Source organism: Rhinoraja longicauda, chromosome 8 (assembly GCF_053455715.1).
Source record: "Rhinoraja longicauda isolate Sanriku21f chromosome 8, sRhiLon1.1, whole genome shotgun sequence".
Classification (NCBI taxonomy): Eukaryota; Metazoa; Chordata; class Chondrichthyes; order Rajiformes; family Arhynchobatidae; genus Rhinoraja; species Rhinoraja longicauda.
Window position 1 is genome coordinate 43729454 of NC_135960.1, and position 17981 is coordinate 43747434.

Below are 17981 nucleotides of genomic sequence, written 5' to 3' on the forward strand. Positions count from 1 at the left end.
ATTTAAGTAATTAACAGCAACCCAACGAAACGAAACAATTGTAACAGTTTTTAGACAGGGTAAAGTATTTTTTTAATTAATTAAGAATTTGTAAAAAAATATATATTCAGTTTCTTCTGCTCTGTCTGGTCTAAAAGTGTAAAGACTACAGTCTAAAGCCTGTAGAAGTCAAATGGCATGACTGATAGGTGACTCGTGGTGAAAGTATCAGCGATCGCGGCACCGATCAGAATATTTATGCATAAATAACAAAATTTTAAAACCCTTTAAAATTATAGTACTGTCATTGTAAAAGATTGTACAACTGAAATTTATAATTTTCTGGTCACTTAAAGCTGTTCTCTTAAGAACACATGTAATTCCAAGTAAAATTAGGTGATGCTGATTCAATGATTTTTATTCTTCTGAAGCTGAGGCTGGATTCTGGATGTATGCTGTTGTAAAATCAATCCTGTAATGGTCAGAGTGTTTTACTGTCATGTACCAACAATGGAAGAGTGAAATCCTTCCTTGCAGCATCATTATAGACCTGTCAATGCAATATTCATAAATGACATATGATAAACAAAACAATTCACTAAATTAATACTTTAGACTTTAGATTCAGCGTGGAAACAGGCCCTTCGGCCTACCAAGCCTGCACTATCCTACCCACTATGACAATTTTTACAAATTTACCTGAAATAACCTACAAACCTATGCCTTGAGTGTGGGAGGAAACGGAACACCCAGAGAAAATCGGCGTGAGATTTGAAATCCACAGGGAGAATGTGCAAACGCCGTACAGACAGCATCCAAGGTTAGGATCGAACCCGGGGCACTGACGCTGCAAGGCAGCAACACTGCCGCTATTTGAGTTGCTGCCTTGCAGCACCAGAGACCCGGGTTTGATCCTGACTATGGGTGCTGTCTGTGTGGAGTTCTCTCCGTGACCGTTGGGTTTTCTCCAGGTGCTCTGGTTTCCTCTCACATTCAAAAGAAGTGCAGGTTTGTACGTTAATTGGATAATTGGAATAGTTGGATTCATTGGAGGTAGACTCGGAAAGGAAGATGCTCCTCAAACTGCGGAGCAACTTGAACAATGCATCTCACCCCCTCCATGACACACTGGTCAACCTGAGGAGCGCCTTCACCAACAGACTGGTCCCACCAAGGCACGGGACACCACAGGAGATCCTTTTTCCCTGTGGCTGTCAAACTGTACAACTCCCACCTGTCATGGGGTAGATTTGCTCTTTCCCCCACTCATCTTTGCACATCCATCATCTTGGAATTTTTCACTCGATAATTTGATTGCATGTTTGTGCAAGATTACATACTGTATGTGCTGTGTAATAACTGGTCACTTAAATTTCATTATTATCATAATGCACATGACACTTTCAATGCCTTGTAACTGAATGGAACGACTGGGCTGTAAGAAAATAACTGCAGATGCTGGTACAAATCGAAGGTATTTATTCACAAAATGCTGGAGTAACTCAGCAGGTCAGGCAGCATCTCAGGAGAGAAGGAATGCTAAATAGGAACGACTGGGCTTGTATTCACTGGAATTTAGAAGGATAAGAGGGGATCTTATAGAAACATATAACATTATTAAGGGATTGGACATGCTAGATGCAGGAAACATGTACCCGATGTTGGGGGAGTCCAGAACCAGGGGCCACTAGGAATAAGGGGTAGGCCATTTAGAACTGAGATGAGGAAAAACTTTTTCACCCAGAGAGTTGTGAATTTGTGGAATTCTCTTCCTCAGAAGGCAGTGGAGGCCAATTCATTGGATGCATTCAAAAGAGAGTTAGATAAAGCTCTTAGGGCTAGTGGAATCAAGGGGTATAGGGAGAAGGCAGGAACGAGGTACTGATTGTGGATGATCAGCCATGATCACATTGAATGGCGGTACTGGCTCAAAGGTTCGAATGGCCTACTCCTGCACCTATGTATCTATGTACCTTTCAGGATAAATAAACTGGTATCGTTTCATATCGTAATTGGCTTCTGTAAATTGTCCCTGGTGTGTAGGATAGAACTAGTGTACGGGTAATCGATGGTCGACGTGGACTCGGTGGGCCGCAGGGCCTGTTTCCACACTGAATTTCTAAAGTCTAAACTCTAAACTGATCCTTTAAAAATAACACCATCTGCCACCTGGTTTTGGCAAGTGTCTATTAAATTTGAACATAGAACCCAGTCAATCAAAGAATCCAATCTACCAAAGCTAGATAATTTTTTTGCATTTGGTTCTTAAATGCTTTGATTACTAAGCAAGATGGATGCAAATGTAATGGAACTCTTTCCAAATCCATATTTTTATTGAAGGGAAGAGCTTTAATGGGTTTCAGAATAGGAAATTGCTGGATATTACAGATCAAAAGAAAATGTAGACTTTGGTGAGGATACCTTGCCTGTCTATTGTGGGGTACTGGTGAGCTCTCAGTCTCCTGACAAATGCATCAGGCATGTTCATCAGCACACGACACACATGAGTTTTGAATGTTTTGTGCAATTCTATTCTCACATTGGTCTACCGTGAGATTGGACAAACATGGGCAGCACAGTGGTGCAGCGGTAGAGTTGCTGCCTTACAGCGCCAGAGTACTAAAAGTAAAGAATTCATTTTATCCTTGCTTTAATACATCCAGTGTTTGTTTTGTGGACAAAAAGGTGCCAGTACACACACCACTTGCTGCAGGTGTCTTTGGCTGATTGTTACCCTTTAAGCAAGGATGCTGCCAGGGATCAAGGGCCTGCGCTACAGGGAAAGGTTGGGCAGGCTGGACTTCATTCCTTGGAGTGCAGGGGACTGAGGGGTGATCTTATGGATGTGTACAAAATCATGAGAGGAATAGAAAGGTAAATGCACAGTCTTTTAACCAGGATTCGTGGATCAAGAACCAGAGGACAGGTTGTAGGTGAGGAGGAGAAAGATTTAATAGGAATCTGAGGGGCAACATTTTTGCACAGAGGATGCATGGATTGAGCTGTCAGAGGAGTTTTTGAGGCAGGTACTATCGCACCGTTTAAAAGACATTTCGACAGATACCTGGATAGGATAGGTTTAGAGGGATATGAGCCAAATGCCGGCACGTGGGAGAGTATGTAGGGAGGAGATGAGAAAGTGGGATAACAGAACTAATGAGATAGAGTCTGAAGAATGCTCTCAACCCGAAACATCACCCATTCCTTCTCTCCAGAGGTGCTGCCTGTTACTCCAGCATTTTGTGTCTATCTTCGGTTTAAAATGGGATCTGCAGTTTCTTCCTACACATAGAACTAATGTGAATGGGTGATCGATGGTCAGCGTGGATTTGATGGGCTGAAGGGCCTGTTTTCATACTGTATCTTTCAATCAATCAATCAAAAAACTATTTTCTGGCTCCACTAGTAATTTTCAGGTCTGTTGTTTGCAGAGTCCATTGTGATTTAAGTGCTTAAGTGACTGCAGTTAAGACTGGCTGGCTGTTAAGTCTGCAGTCCCATGTGACCTCTTTCCCCTACTTCCAATAACAACCTACATTTTAACGTGCATATTTGATGAAGTTAGTCTCTTTAGTTGCACTGCAAATGCTAATTTTTAACTATTCCTCCCTCCCCCACTCCTGGGATCATAAAAGACTGATTTTGGGGTGTATGTCAGAACTAAGGCAGAGGGGAACAGGAGCCTAATTAGAAATCCTTTAGTTTTAGTTTTTGTTCAGTTTATTATTGTCACATGTATTGAGGTACAGCGAAAAGCTTTTTTTGTTGTGTGTTATCCAGCAAAAACACCATACATGATTACAATCCAGGCGTCCACAGTATACAGATACACGATAAAGGGAATAACTTTTCTGCAAGTTAAAGTACGATTAAAGATTGTCTGAGGGTCTCCGATGAGGTAGATGGGAAGTCAGGAGCACTCTCTAGATGGTGAGAGGCCGATTCATTTGCCTGATAACAGCTGGGAAGCAACTGTTCCCGAATCTGTCCCATTTTCAGTTATCTCATACTGGCTACCACTGTATTTAACTTGATTTCCTGACTACTTTGCTCACACTGACCGAACCCTAGCAGAACTGGTGTCCAGGTATTTGATTGTGTCTATGCCGGGCATTATCTGATGTTTGGACAGCATGCAAGACCGAGCTTATTTACTGTGCCTCAGCACACGTGACAATAATAATAAACCTAAACCTAGATATGGCTCACCCCTCCCTGCTTCAGCTGACTGTGGCATACCACCTGAGTGAGGACTTCTCCATTCAACAGATGGACCATATATCTCCAGCCTTCCAGACAGCCTTGATCCGCTGCTGTTGTCCTACCTCCACAACAGGTCCATGCAGACACCATCTCCCTGGCCCTACACACTTCCCTGGGTCATCTGGATCACAAGAACACCTGCGCCAGACTCATATTTATTGACCATTGTTCTGCCTTCAACACCAAAATCCCATCCAAACTTATCTCCAAACTCCAAACTTAGCACACTGCTCTAGGAAGGATGCCATTAAGCTGGAAAGAGTGCAGAGGAGATTTATGAGGATGTTGACAGAGCTATAGGGAGAGGTTGAGCAGGCGAGGACTTTATTTCATTGGAGCACAGGAGGCTGAGGGGTGATCTTGTGGATGTATATAAGATCATGAGGGGATAGATAGGGTGAATGCACAAAGCCTTTTACCCAGGCTAGGGGAATCAAGAACCAGAGGTCGTTGGTGTAGGGTGAGAGGGGAAAGATTTAATAGGAACCTGAGGGGCAACTTTTCACACAGGATGGTGGGTATATGGAACGAGCTGCCAGAGGAGGTGATCGAGGCAGATACTATAACAATACTTAAATGTTCTTTGGACAGGTACATGGATAGGAACGGTTTAGAAGGATATGGGCCAAATGGGAGTAGCTTAGATGGGGTATTTTGATCAGCACAGATGAGTCGGGCCGAATGGCCAGTTTCTGTGCTGAATGATTCTTAAATACAGACATCTTTTATGCATATCTTCAAAAATGAATTTGAAGAAACCAGGAGCTGCAGCTGCTGGTTAATACACAAAAAGACACAAAGTGCTGGGGTAACTCAGCGGGTCATGCAGCATATCTGGAGAACATGGATACGTTTACGGGTTGGGACCCTTCTTCAGACTGAAGAACATTGTTGACCTGAAATGTCACCTGTTCATGTTCTCTAGAGATGCTGTCTGACCCGCTGTTACTCCAGCACTATGTCTTTTTGTGTATTAACCAGCATCTGCAATTCTTTGTTTCTAACAGCAACTTGTGTTTGCTAACAGACAAACCCCCTGTGGCAAAAATATAATGGCAGATCAAAATGCTTTTTCAGTCAGTCTAAGAAAGAAGTTAATTGTGAATTATTCTATTTTTGTATGCTATGGTGCCTCCTAATTGACATATGATTCAATTTAATTGCCACATGCAGCCTGATTCATTATAAACATGCAATTTTAAAAGTTTACGAAGTTCGGCATATCCCCAACAACTCTCACCAACTTCTACATATGCGTCCTAGAAAGCATTTTATCGGAATGCATCACAGCATGGTTTGGGAACAGCTACTTCCAAGACCACCGAACCAACAACTAGAGCTACTACCTCATTGGAGACCCTCAGACTATCTTTAATCAGACTTTGCACAACTCCATCCTGCACTTAACGTTATTCCCTGTATCTGCACACTAAGGATGGCACGATTGTATCCATGTCCACGATTGTCTTTCTGCTAACTGGTTAGCACACTACAAAAGCTTTTCACTGTACCTTGGTATACGTGACAATAAACTAAACTCAAACTCAAACTAAACTCAAACTCAAAAGTCAGAGAAAGCAAGTTTGCTGGTACTGGAAGCCGGCACCTTTTTGTTTTGCCACTGCCCCTGACCTATTTCCTTGCAATGCAGAACATGGAAGGTTGTTACCTCTGGGACTATGGCTTGTGGTGGAAAGCAACTGAACTAGCTAGCCAGTCAAGCATACAGCTGACAAAAGCCTAGATCTGCGAAATGGTAAAATGCTACCCTTTGGTAAAATGTCAACAAATACTTTGAGTACTCAAATTGCACAAATAATTATTCCATTCAGATTATAATGTCCTATTTATGTAAAAATAATGTGTCCAGTAACGTGGTACAGAAACAAACCAGAAGCAATTGTTCAACAAAGAGTGAAATGTGATTTAAATCACATGTTTAACTTTTAAGGAATGCAGTGGAATTTTCTGTGACTGGTGATGTGTTAACCAGTACTCGTGTGCGTTTTTATGAGTAGAGACTTTATTATCACATGCACCATAGAAAGCATTGATAGCGTATTGGTAGATTTTATTTGCACTACCTCCAATGCAGACTCAACCTGTCCGTTGAGTCTGCATTAGTGTCCCAGGGAACTGCGCGGACCCGATCCACCTGCCGAACAATCTCGTGCTACCACCGACCAGAACGACGACCGAAGACGTGCCTCGGTAGGCCCGACTCGCCCCACAAGCCTCCCAGGGGACTGCGGTGAAGCCGGGCGGCGAGGCCTGTCTGGGCCGAAGGAGCCTCAGTGCTGGCGGCAATGGGAGCCTCAGCGGCAGTGGAGCCTCGGCAGCGGCAATGAGAGCCTCGATGGCAGTGGGGCCTTGCGATCAATGAGTGCCAGGGGGGGAGGGGAAGACAATGGGGCCCCGGTGTGGGGGGGGAGCTGTGAGGGACAGTGGGAGAACAAAGTGGGAGACGGGGGAGCACTCTAGTTTAGAATCCATCTCCCAGGGGATAAGTCTGAGTTTGTTTGTTTATTCATTGGTTCCAATGAAGGCACTGTGCAAACGGCAGCCAGCCAACAGTCCCTTGTCTTTTTTTGTTTTGTTTTCACTTTCAATTGCAAGTTTTTGGGTACCTCATGTGTTGTGACTGTCGGCAGACCAATTTCCCTCCGGGGATGAATAAAGTTTTATCGTCTCGTATTGAGTCCTGTGATTCTACCCACATCCCAAACACCTGCAGGTTTATAGGTTAATTGGCCTCTGTGAATTGCCCTCTGTGAATTGCCCCTAGTGTGTAGTGGATGAGAAAGTGGGGTAACAGGGTGTGGTGCGGTGGCGGAGTCTTACAACACTAGAGACCCAGGTTCGATCCTGACTACAGGTGCTGTCTATGGAGTTTGTACGTTCTGCCCGTGACCGCATGGGTTTTCTCCGGGTGCTCTGGTTTCCTCCCACACTCCTAAGACGTACAGGTTTATAGGTTAATTGGCTTTAGTAAGCCCCTTCTCAAGATCTCAAGAGGGAAACAATGTGGAGAACTGTGGAATTGGTAAAATGACGAGGGTGGAGGAAGGGATTATTGTCTTTTTTTTAATAAACCAGCATCTGCAGTTCCTTGTTTCTCGACAATATTTCTTTACTGTTCAACATACTGATCCATACTTGTTAATTAATTACTCCATTTAATAATTTAATTAATTGTTTTATTAATCCCATCGCGAGTTCTGGACACAAAGTGCTGGGGTAACTCGGCGGATCAACCAGCATCTCTGGAGAACACGGATAGGTGGTATTTTGGGTCGGGACCCTTCTTCAGAATGATGGTCCGGGGGTCCCGAAGTCTGAAGGTCCCGACCGAAAACATCTCCCATCCATATTCTCCAGAGATGCTGCCTGACCCGCTGAGTTACTCCAGCACTTTGTGTCTTTTTATTTATTGACATTATTCATTTATCTCCTTACTTTGGATTAATACTTAATCCTAGATTATATTAATATTATTAATCTAATATTAATTCATATTAATCCTAGATGAATACACCAACTAACTGCTAAGCATCAGAATCAGTATGAAGAATGGCCCTGACCCAAAACGTAACCTTTCCATGTTCTCTAGGGAGACTCGCTGAGTTACTCCAACACTTTGTGTCTTTTTTTTTGTAAACCAGCATCTGCCGTTCTTTGTTTCTCTGCAATATTTATTTGCTGTTGTACGCTACAAGCTGAAGCCTAATCCCCACTTCACCACAGCCCCTGCCTGGTCTAGGAGATCTGCTGTTTGTGGAACCTCGCCTGTACCATTTAATCCGCTGAAATAATGGCCGATTCCTGGTTCCGATCCGCTCGTATGTTGTTCCTGAGCTGCTGAAAATATCCTCAGGCGGTGAAACGCTGGCATGCCTGGCTGTTCCAGACATTCACCCTCCCCGTCTGATCGCACAGGGGACTGAGTCCGACTGGAGCTATTTGGGGCAACTGAAGCTGATGAACCTTTGTGGAGCCCGCTGCCGTTGTGATTAAACAATATAAAGCATATGGTGGCAGTGTTTCCCCTCTGTGCACAAAAAAACATAATGGCTTCAGATCCGAGGAGGAGCCCGTGGAAAGAATAAATACAAGGTACTGTACATCTCTCGTTATCCGGTAAAGCAACAAAAAAAAAATGCAATGAAAGCACCTGTAAAAGTGCCCACTGCGGCGTGGCACCCAATGACACTGCGATGCAGTCTGCAGGCGTCAAATGCAAGGGAACATTGTGCTTGGCAATTTGGAGATACCTCATTGCAAACAATGTTACGTGAACATCAAAACACCGTTAATTGTTAGTTCTGCACCGGCCGAATAGCGGAGAGCAGACGATTAGTATGCACGGGGTATCATGAGAGAGATACATACCACAGATCACATATTCCGTGCAAGTTTGTCAGTGAATAATGAATCAATAGACTCCCTCGCGTTACAAATTCTGCCTGCTACTTTGTTCTTGTGGTGTTTCAGATGCAAGGCTTGGGGGAAATGCTGCGAGTCGCTATTTGTACTGTGATCGTGATGCACAATATGTACCTCTATTTATCTCATTAGTTGTGTGGACCGATGAGTTGGCATTTTGTTACGGCGGTCCTGTATTGTGGGGGACTGTGTTTTACTGATGTCAGTGTTCTCCTGTTTAGAAATCAAAGACTCACTTCAATTCACTCATCATTAATATACAGATTCTACAACCCAGCTTTAATCATAAGGCACTGTGCAGTTAACTTTGCGACGTTTTAAATGTAATAGAAACTGTTGAATTTCTTATTGATTTTCCAAAGTCTTTGCAATTGCAATGTTTTACTGTACATTAAACAAAGGAAACAGACATTATTGAAACATATAAGACTTCTTAAACATTTTATCTTCATGGTCAGGAAGTACTCTTGTTACCTCAGTTAGAAACATTTGTTTAAAAATTCTGTTTCACAAAGTCATAGAGCTGTACAGCATGGAAACAGGCCCTTCGGCCCACTTTGGCCATGCCACCATGTCAGCATACTGGATTGGTCCCATTTGCCTGCATTTGCCCCCTATCCCTCCAAACCCTTGCTATCCACATATCTGCCCAAATATATTTTAAACATTGTCATTGTATTCTACAGCTTCCTCTGGCAGCTCATTCCAGATACAGACAACCCTCTGAGTGAAAACGTTGCCCCTGGTGTCACTCTTAAATCTCTACACTCACCTTAAGCTTGTCCCCTAGAGTTTTTAAATCCTCTACGCTGAGTAAAAGACTGAGCATTCACTTTATCCATGCTCCCCATGATCGTCCGACTCAGTAAGGTCATCCCTCAGCCTCCTAAGCTCCAAAGGGAAAAAGTCCCAGTCTATCCAACCTCTCCCTATAATTAAAGCCCCAAGTCCCGGTAACGTCCTGCCGAATGTCTTCTGCACTCTTTCCAACTTGCGACATCTTAATTCAGATGAAAAAGTCTAAAAGCTCACATCATTATGCCTGGCATCTTGATGAAAAAGCACTATGTGACCACATATCAAAAGGACACAAAGTGCTGGAGTAACTCAGCTGGTCGGCAGCATCTCTGGAGAACATGGATAGGCGATGGATCTCGTTGAGACCCTTCTTCAGACCGATTGTGGGGGGTGGGATGGAGGGAAGGGAAGAGAGCTGGAAAAGAGGAGGCTGGACGAAGTGTAGCAGGCAATAGGTTGACAAAGGCGAGGGTGGGGGGGGGGACTATGACAGGCAGATGGTTGGAATAAAGGCCATTGATAAGAACAGTAGGTGTGAGACGGGTTTGAAGAGTTGCAGATTGTGAAGAAAGTATCAGTATTTTTCAACCTGGTTAACACACAACAAAAGATTTTCACTGTACCTCGATACACGTGACAATAAACTAAACTAAACCTAATAATATTGACAGGTAAGATATAGTTTCATATGAACCAGCATTCCTTTGTTGTGTGTTTAAAACTTCCATGCAATTATCTGTCTGAAATGCAGCGATCAAGATAACCATTAATTGTCAGTTATCTTCGGAATAACAGTGATTCTAAAGTGGACCCCAAGGAATCATTCACCGTAATGATCCCATTTTAAAGCAATAACATGATTTTAAGGACATAATAACACGTGCTCTTGTCTCCCTCGTGACACTATATAAATTGTGTTTTTGTAAAAACTAATTGGTGCAGTCCAGCCAATTGTATTTTATTTCATATTGGCTGTAATGATATGTTTAGTGGAGAATATCATTGAGAATATCATGGAGAATAACCGTTAAATATAACCGTTGAATATCATGGAGAATAATTCCGTTGAATAACCGTTGAATAACTCCGTTGATAACCGTTGAATATCATGGAGAATAACCGTTAACGTCATAATGTTGAATAATTCCATAATTGAATAATGTTGAATAACCGTTGAATAATTCCGTTGATAACCGTTGAATATCATGGAGAATAACCGTTAACGGCATAATGTGCATAATCTTGGGGACAAAGATCTGAAAGTGAAAAGCGCTAGAATATTCATCCTGCTTGGATTAAGACTGTCTGAGGGGACAGTGTAACGTGAGAGAAATCCTCCCTTGGTTTTGCAATTGCAGGCTGAATCAACACTGGACTACAACAGTTTCTCTAGAGACTAGGATAGAGTGGATGTGGAGAGGATGTTTCCACTAGTCGGAGAGTCTAGGACCAGAGCCCACAGCCATAATAGGACGTACCTTTAGAAAGGTGATGAGGAGGAATTTCTTTAGCCAGAGTGGTGAGTCTGTGAAATTCATTGCCACAGACGGCTGTGGAGGCCAAGTCAATGGATATTTTTAAGGTGGAGATTGATAGATTCTTAATAAGTAAGGGTGTCAGGGGTTATGGGGAGAAAGCAGGAGAATGGGGTTGAGAGGGCAAGATGGATCAGCCATGATTGAATGGCGGAGACTTGATGGGTCGAATGGCCTAATTCTGTTCCTATAACATAAACTATGAACTTATGAAGAGGAGGAGTGAAATGTAAAGCTCTTTCCACCCACTATCCCTCCCTCCCTCCCTTTACATTTCACTGCTAAATTAAGCTCCATGCATCAGCAACCCTCTCCATCACTATACCCCCCTCTTCTGTTTTGATTTTGTGAACATTCAACTTCTGATTTGATAAACCAATATCTAAAAAGTATAAAATCAACACATGTTAAAAATCGAACATATCATTTAAAATAACATACATGAAATAATGCACCAACCCGAGTTTCTGTGAGAGAAGATTCCCATCTTGTGCGGGCAGCACAGAGGTGCAATGGTTAGAGCTGCTGCCTCACAGCACCAGAGACCTGGATTCGATCCTGACAACGGGTAATGTTTGTGTGCGGAGTTTGCACGTTCTCCCTGTGACCGAGTGGGTTTCCTCCGGGTGCTCCGGTTTCCTCCCACATCCCAAGTTTCTTTTGGAGGAAACTGGAGCACCCGGAGGAAACTCATCTGGTCACAGGAAGAACGTATAAACTCCGCCCGAGGTCAGGATTGAACCGGGATCCCTGGTGCTGTGAGGCAGAAACTCTACCCTCTGCACCACTGAGGATCTTGGCACAAATACAGTGAATATGAAAGAAGATCCATTTAATATAACCCTTATTGTTTACTGCCCAACTATCTACCATCTACCAACTACCAACAGTTCAGTTAATACGTGTTTTCTCAAATCCAATCAGGTTTATACCAGGCATCTGATATCATTGTAACAGTTTGTTACCGGACAGATTAGGCTAACATTATTCCATTGTGTGGCATAGTATTGAACATGCTTGTTAAAATCTGTGAAGCCATGTGAATGATTGAGTTCTTCACATACACTTATAAACAAACGTATGCATTAAATTTTACCATAACACAAGTTGAATGTTGCATCATGGTGATAGAGAAAGGTCAAACTTACATTAGGGAGAGGTTGGACAGGCCTCTTTGGACAAGCTTTTCTTTGGCGTGTAGGAGGCTGAGGGGTGACCTTATTGAGGTACTAGATTGTGAGGTGCATAACTCCCTTTTTCTCTCAGGATAGAGGATTCTAAAACTTGAGGGCACAGGCCTAAGGTGAGAGGGGAAAGATTTAAGAGGGACCTTAGGGGCAACGTTGACTCAAAAGGTAATCTTTATCTGGAATAAGCTACCAGAGGAAGCTATAGAAATGAATACAACTATGACTTTTAAAAGACATTTGGATGGATACATGGATAAGAAGGGTTTGGATGGATATTGGTCAAATGCAGGCAAATGGAAGTAGCCCAACTTGTCGCCTTGGTCACCATGGACAGGGTGGGCTAAATGGCCCATTTCTCTGCTGTACAGCTCGATGACTTTATTCTCATTGTAGTGAAAGTATATCCTGAATTAGCCCAAATAATCAAGTTATTATCCATGTACTTCGACAGTGTAGCAGTTTTAGTCAGTGGGAGTTAATTTCTGAAATTCTGCACATTCAAAACATTCCAACAGTGCCACATTCAACTTGAATATCATTTATAGTTTGCAATTTGCAAGGGATAAATTTAGCATGTAATCCCCATACTCCATCCACTCCAACAAAATATGGATCAATTTTCATTTTATTTTGCAAATTATAAGCATATCAACATTTTAACTATGGTCTGGAATGGCTGTTTGTTTTAGCGTAAATGTAGAGTAAAATTAAGGCAATAGTGCAGATCAAAAGGAGGTGATGAGGTATTTCTGTAGTCAGAGGGTGGTGAATCTGTGGAATTTATTGCCACAGACGGCTGTGGAGGCCAAGTCTTTGGGTATTTTTAAAGTGGGGGTAAATGTAAAAATTGTCCCTAGTGGGTGTAGGATAGTGTTAATGTACGGGGATCACTGGGCGGCACGGACTTGGAGGGCCGAAAAGGCCTGTTTCCAGCTGTAGATATATGATATGATATGATATGGAGATTGACAGATTTGTAAGGGGGTTGAGGGGAGAAGGCAGGAGAATGGGGTTGAGAGGCAAAGCCATGATTGAATGGTGGAATAGACTCGATGTGCTGAATGGCCTGGTTCTGCTCCTATGACATGAACAGGATACACTTTTAATTTCTTCTGCAAAAAGGGAAAGGTATCTTGAAAGATTTAATAGGAACCTGAGGGGCAACCTTTACACACAGAGTTGGTGGGTGTATGGAATGAGCTGCCAGAGAAGGTAGTTAAGGCAGATACTATAACAGCATTTAAAAGACACTTAGACAGGTACATGGATAGGAAGGGTTTAAGAGGGAAATGGGCCAAACGTTGGCAGCTGGGACTTGCGCAGTGGGTAGAGCTGCTGCCTCAAAGCACCAGAGACCCGGGTTCGATCCTTGAATGCTGTCTGTGTGGATTTTACACATTCCCCTTTTGACCACTTGGACTTTCTCCAGGTGCTCCAGTTTCTTTGCACTGTCCCAAGACGTGCAGGTTTGTAGGTTAATTGACCCTCTGTAAATTGCCCTTTGTGTGTAGGGAGTGGATGAAATGGGACAACATAGAACTAGTGTGAACAGGTGATCAATGGTCAGCATGGACAAGGTGGGCCGAAGTGCCTCTTTCCATTGCTGTATCTCTAAACTAAACCAAGATAAAGTTGTGCTACCTTGTATTACCATATTTGTGCCTCTTTCAGGCAATTGAAAAATAGATTGCATCTGAGCAAGTCTATTATTTGTATTTATTGTTGCAGATAGCATCTCACACTTTATCAGTTATTGTCAGTAATAAATACCATGCTGGAGGAACTCAGCAAGTCAGGCAGCATCTGTAGAGGGAATGAACAGACAAAGTTTTGGTTTGGGACCCTTCTTCAGTCTGTCGGTGATCTGCCAATCGCCCCCCTCGCCTGTATCCACCCATCTGGCCAGGCTTTGTCCCACTCCCACCTCTCTTCCAGTTTTCTCCCTCCCACTCCATCAATCTGAGGAAGGGTTCCGACCCCATATGTCGCCTGTCTATTCCCTCCACTGATGCTGCCTGACCGGCCGAGTTACTACAGGTCTGTGAGATCTTCTCTCACAGCACTCCCTCTGAAAATTACTATTATATAAATAGTTTAGTTTAGTTTAGAGAGGTAACGTGGAAACAGTCCCTTCGTCCCAGCGAGTCCGTGCCGACCAGCGATCACCTCGTACACTAGCAATCTCCTACACACACTACACACAACTGGGATATGTTGGCAAGTTGGGCTGTAGGGCCTGTTTCCACACTGTATCACTCTGACTCTCTATGACTCTACCAGGAGCAATCTTTAATTTTCCCGGCCAATTAACCTACAAACCTGTACGTCTCTGGAATGTGGGAGGCAATCGGAGCACCCGGAGAAAACCCACGTGGTCACAAGGAGAATGCACAAACTGCATGCAGACAGCGTCCGTGGTCAGGATCGAACCTGGGTCTCTGGCGCTGCTCCACCGTGCACCTCAAGTTCTCAATACAGATACACAAATGGTCAGGTGGCACCAAAGGTCAATATTCTCAAAGTTCATAAAAAGTCCCGTTAATATTCTGAAGATGGGTCCCAACCCGAAACGTTGCCAGTCCATTCCCTCCACTGATGCTGCCTGACCCGCTGAGTTCCTCCAGCAATTTGTGTTTGGCTCAGGATTGCAGCATCTGAACTTCCTTGTGTCGACAGTTAATGGTCAGTGATGGTTCTGCTTTGTTTAATTCAAAATGCGAGATACTATTCAGCTTACTCTACGTCTTGTTGCAGTCGCTGTAGATCACTTGAAGGCACCATGAGTGGAATTTTGAAGAGAAAGTTTGAAGATGTTGAAGGGACCTCCCCATGTTCCTCTGTGAGGGAGTCTGAGGATGAGGTCTCTGGGAGCGAGAGTGGAGATAGTGTCAACGCGTCCACTTCCAGCCACTTCACTCGTAAGTACATATTCCGCTTGGGGTACCTGGCAACCTAACGGCATGTATGCATTATCTCTAAAGATGTTAGACAATAGACAATAGACAATAGGTGCAGGAGTAGGCCATTCAGCCCTTCGAGCCAGCACCGCCATTCAATGCGATCATGGCTGATCACTCTCAATCAGTACCCCGTTCCTGCCTTCTCCCCATACCCCCTCACTCCGCTATCCTTAAGAGCTCTATCCAGCTCTCTCTTGAAAGCATCCAACGAACTGGCCTCCACTGCCTTCTGAGGCAGAGAATTCCACACCTTCACCACTCTCTGACTGAAAAAGTTCTTCCTCATCTCCGTTCTAAATGGCCTACCCCTTATTCTTAAACTGTGGCCCCTTGTTCTGGACTCCCCCAACATTGGGAACATGTTTCCTGCCTCTAATGTGTCCAATCCCCTAATTATCTTATATGTTTCAATAAGATCCCCCCTCATCCTTCTAAATTCCAGTGTATACAAGCCCAATCGCTCCAGCCTTTCAACATACGACAGTCCCGCCATTCCGGGAATTAACCTAGTGAACCTACGCTGCACGCCCTCCATAGCAAGAATATCCTTCCTCAAATTTGGAGACCAAAACTGCACACAGTACTCCAGGTGCGGTCTCACCAGGGCCCGGTACAACTGTAGAAGGACCTCTTTGCTCCTATACTCAACTCCTCTTGTTACGAAGGCCAACATTCCATTGGCTTTCTTCACTGCCTGCTGTACCTGCATGCTTCCTTTCATTGACTGATGCACTAGGACACCCAGATCTCGTTGAACTCCCCCTCCTCCTAACTTGACACCATTCAGATAATAATCTGCCTTTCTATTCTTACTTCCAAAGTGAATAACCTCACACTTATCTACATTAAACTGCATCTGCCATGTATCCGCCCACTCACACAACCTGTCCAAGTCACCCTGCAGCCTTATTGCATCTTCCTCACAATTCACACTACCCCCCAGCTTAGTATCATCTGCAAATTTGCTAATGGTACTTTTAATCCCTTCGTCCAAGTCATTAATGTATATCGTAAATAGCTGGGGTCCCAGCACCGAACCTTGCGGTACCCCACTGGTCACTGCCTCCCATTCCGAAAGGGACCCATTTATCCCCACTCTTTGCTTTCTGTCTGTCAACCAATTTTCTATCCATGTCAGTACCCTGACCCGCTTTGTTTACTTTAGACTTTAGAGATATAGCGCGGAAACAAGCCCTTTGCCCATCGAGTCCACGCCGACCGGCGATCACCCGTACACTACCACTGTCCTACACACCAGGGACAATTTAGTTCTTTACCAAAGCATATTAACTTACAAACCTGTACTTCTTTGAAGTGTGGGAGGAAACGGAGCACCCATTTACGAGGATGTTGCCAGGACTTGAGGGTCTGAGCTAAAGGGTGAGGTTGATTCGGCTAGGACTTTATTCCTTAGAGCGCAGGAGGATGTGGGGTGTTCTTATAGAGGTGGATAAAATCATGAGAGGAATAGATCGGGTAGATGCACAGAGTCACTTGCCCAAAGTAGAAGAAATCGAGAAGTAGAGGGCATAGATTTAAGGTGAAGGGGGTAAGATTTTAGAGGAATCTGAGAGGGTGGTGGATGTATGGAATGCGCTGCCAGAGAAGGTAGTTGAGGCAGGAACAATCGTAAAGTTTAAGAAGCATTTAGATGGGTACATAGACAGGACAGGTTTAGAGGGATATGGGCCTAATGCAGGCAAGTGGGACTAGTGTAGATAGGACATGTTGGTTAGTGTGGGCTAGTTGAGCTGAAGGGCCTGTTTCGACTGTGTCAAAAGACTATGACCACCAGAGATAACCCACTTGGTCACAGGGAGAACGTATAAACTCCGTACAGACAGCACTCGTAGTCAGGATCGAACCTGGGTCTCTGGCGCTGTGAGGCAGCAACTCTACCACTGCGCCACCGTTGCCAAACTAATTTATCTATTTTCTCTTCCAGCATCATCGATCCTGAAACGGGAGAAGAGGATGAGGAGGAAGAGCGTGCGCTTTGACTACGTGACTGTGTACTACTTCACGCGGAGACAGGGCTTCACCAGTGTTCCCAGCCAGGGAGGCAGCACTCTGGGCATGTCCAACCGGCACAAGTGTGTGCGGCAGTACACCCTGGGCGAATTTGCACTAGAACAGGAGAGACTTCATGGGGAGATGCTGAAGGACCATCTCAAGGAGGAAAAGCTGAACTCATTGAAGCTCAAGGTATAATGACCTCTTTATATGTTGCACTTCAGTAATCCGGCAGTCCTGGTGGCCCCATTGCAGGGAGGATGAGGAGACAACACAGAAGAGGCCTACCAGAACGATTTGGCTTCACAATTCACAACTCTTCAATCCTTTAGTTTTGCACTTTCTGTCTTTTCATCTGTGGCTTTTGTCAGTGAAAGGTTTAGTCTTGCATGCTATCCAATCAGATCGGATATACCATTCATAAATGCAATCTGCCTATCACCACCCCCTCCCCTCACCTATACCCACTGTTACCTGCCAGGTTTTGTCCTGCCCCTCCTCTCCAGCTTGTTTCCTACCGCCCCCACCCACCCACCCCTACAATGTCTAAAAAAGGGTCCTGACACAAAATGTCACCTCTCCATGTTCTGCATAGATGTTGCTTGACCCACTGAGTCACTCCAGCACTGTCTTTTGTTTTTACCACAATGATGCCTGAATTAAGGGTTTTTAGCGATAGGGAGATCTTGGACAGATTTGGCTTGTTTTCTCTGTCACGTCAGAAGTTGAGGGGAAAGCTGATAGTAGTACACAAAATAATAGGAGGCAGAGACAGGGTAGACAGTTCAAAACTTTTTCCC

At 44.1% G+C, this 17981-nt stretch overlaps 1 protein-coding gene across 5 annotated transcripts in view; it reads left to right on the top strand.

Moving 5' to 3' along the window:
• The window catches only part of csrnp3 (cysteine-serine-rich nuclear protein 3), a 91548-nt gene that overhangs the window by 59664 nt on the left and 13903 nt on the right, over positions 1–17981 (top strand). For 4 of the 5 annotated variants that reach the window (XM_078403784.1, XM_078403781.1, XM_078403780.1 and 1 more), the window contains 2 exons: positions 14963–15126; positions 17114–17373. In XM_078403784.1, the coding sequence (XP_078259910.1) occupies positions 14988–15126; positions 17114–17373 (399 nt within the window). In that variant the 5' untranslated portion in view covers positions 14963–14987. Of the gene's footprint in view, positions 1–8189; positions 8356–14962; positions 15127–17113; positions 17374–17981 lie in introns of those variants that run through there. The other variant, XM_078403783.1, reaches the window with a different exon arrangement.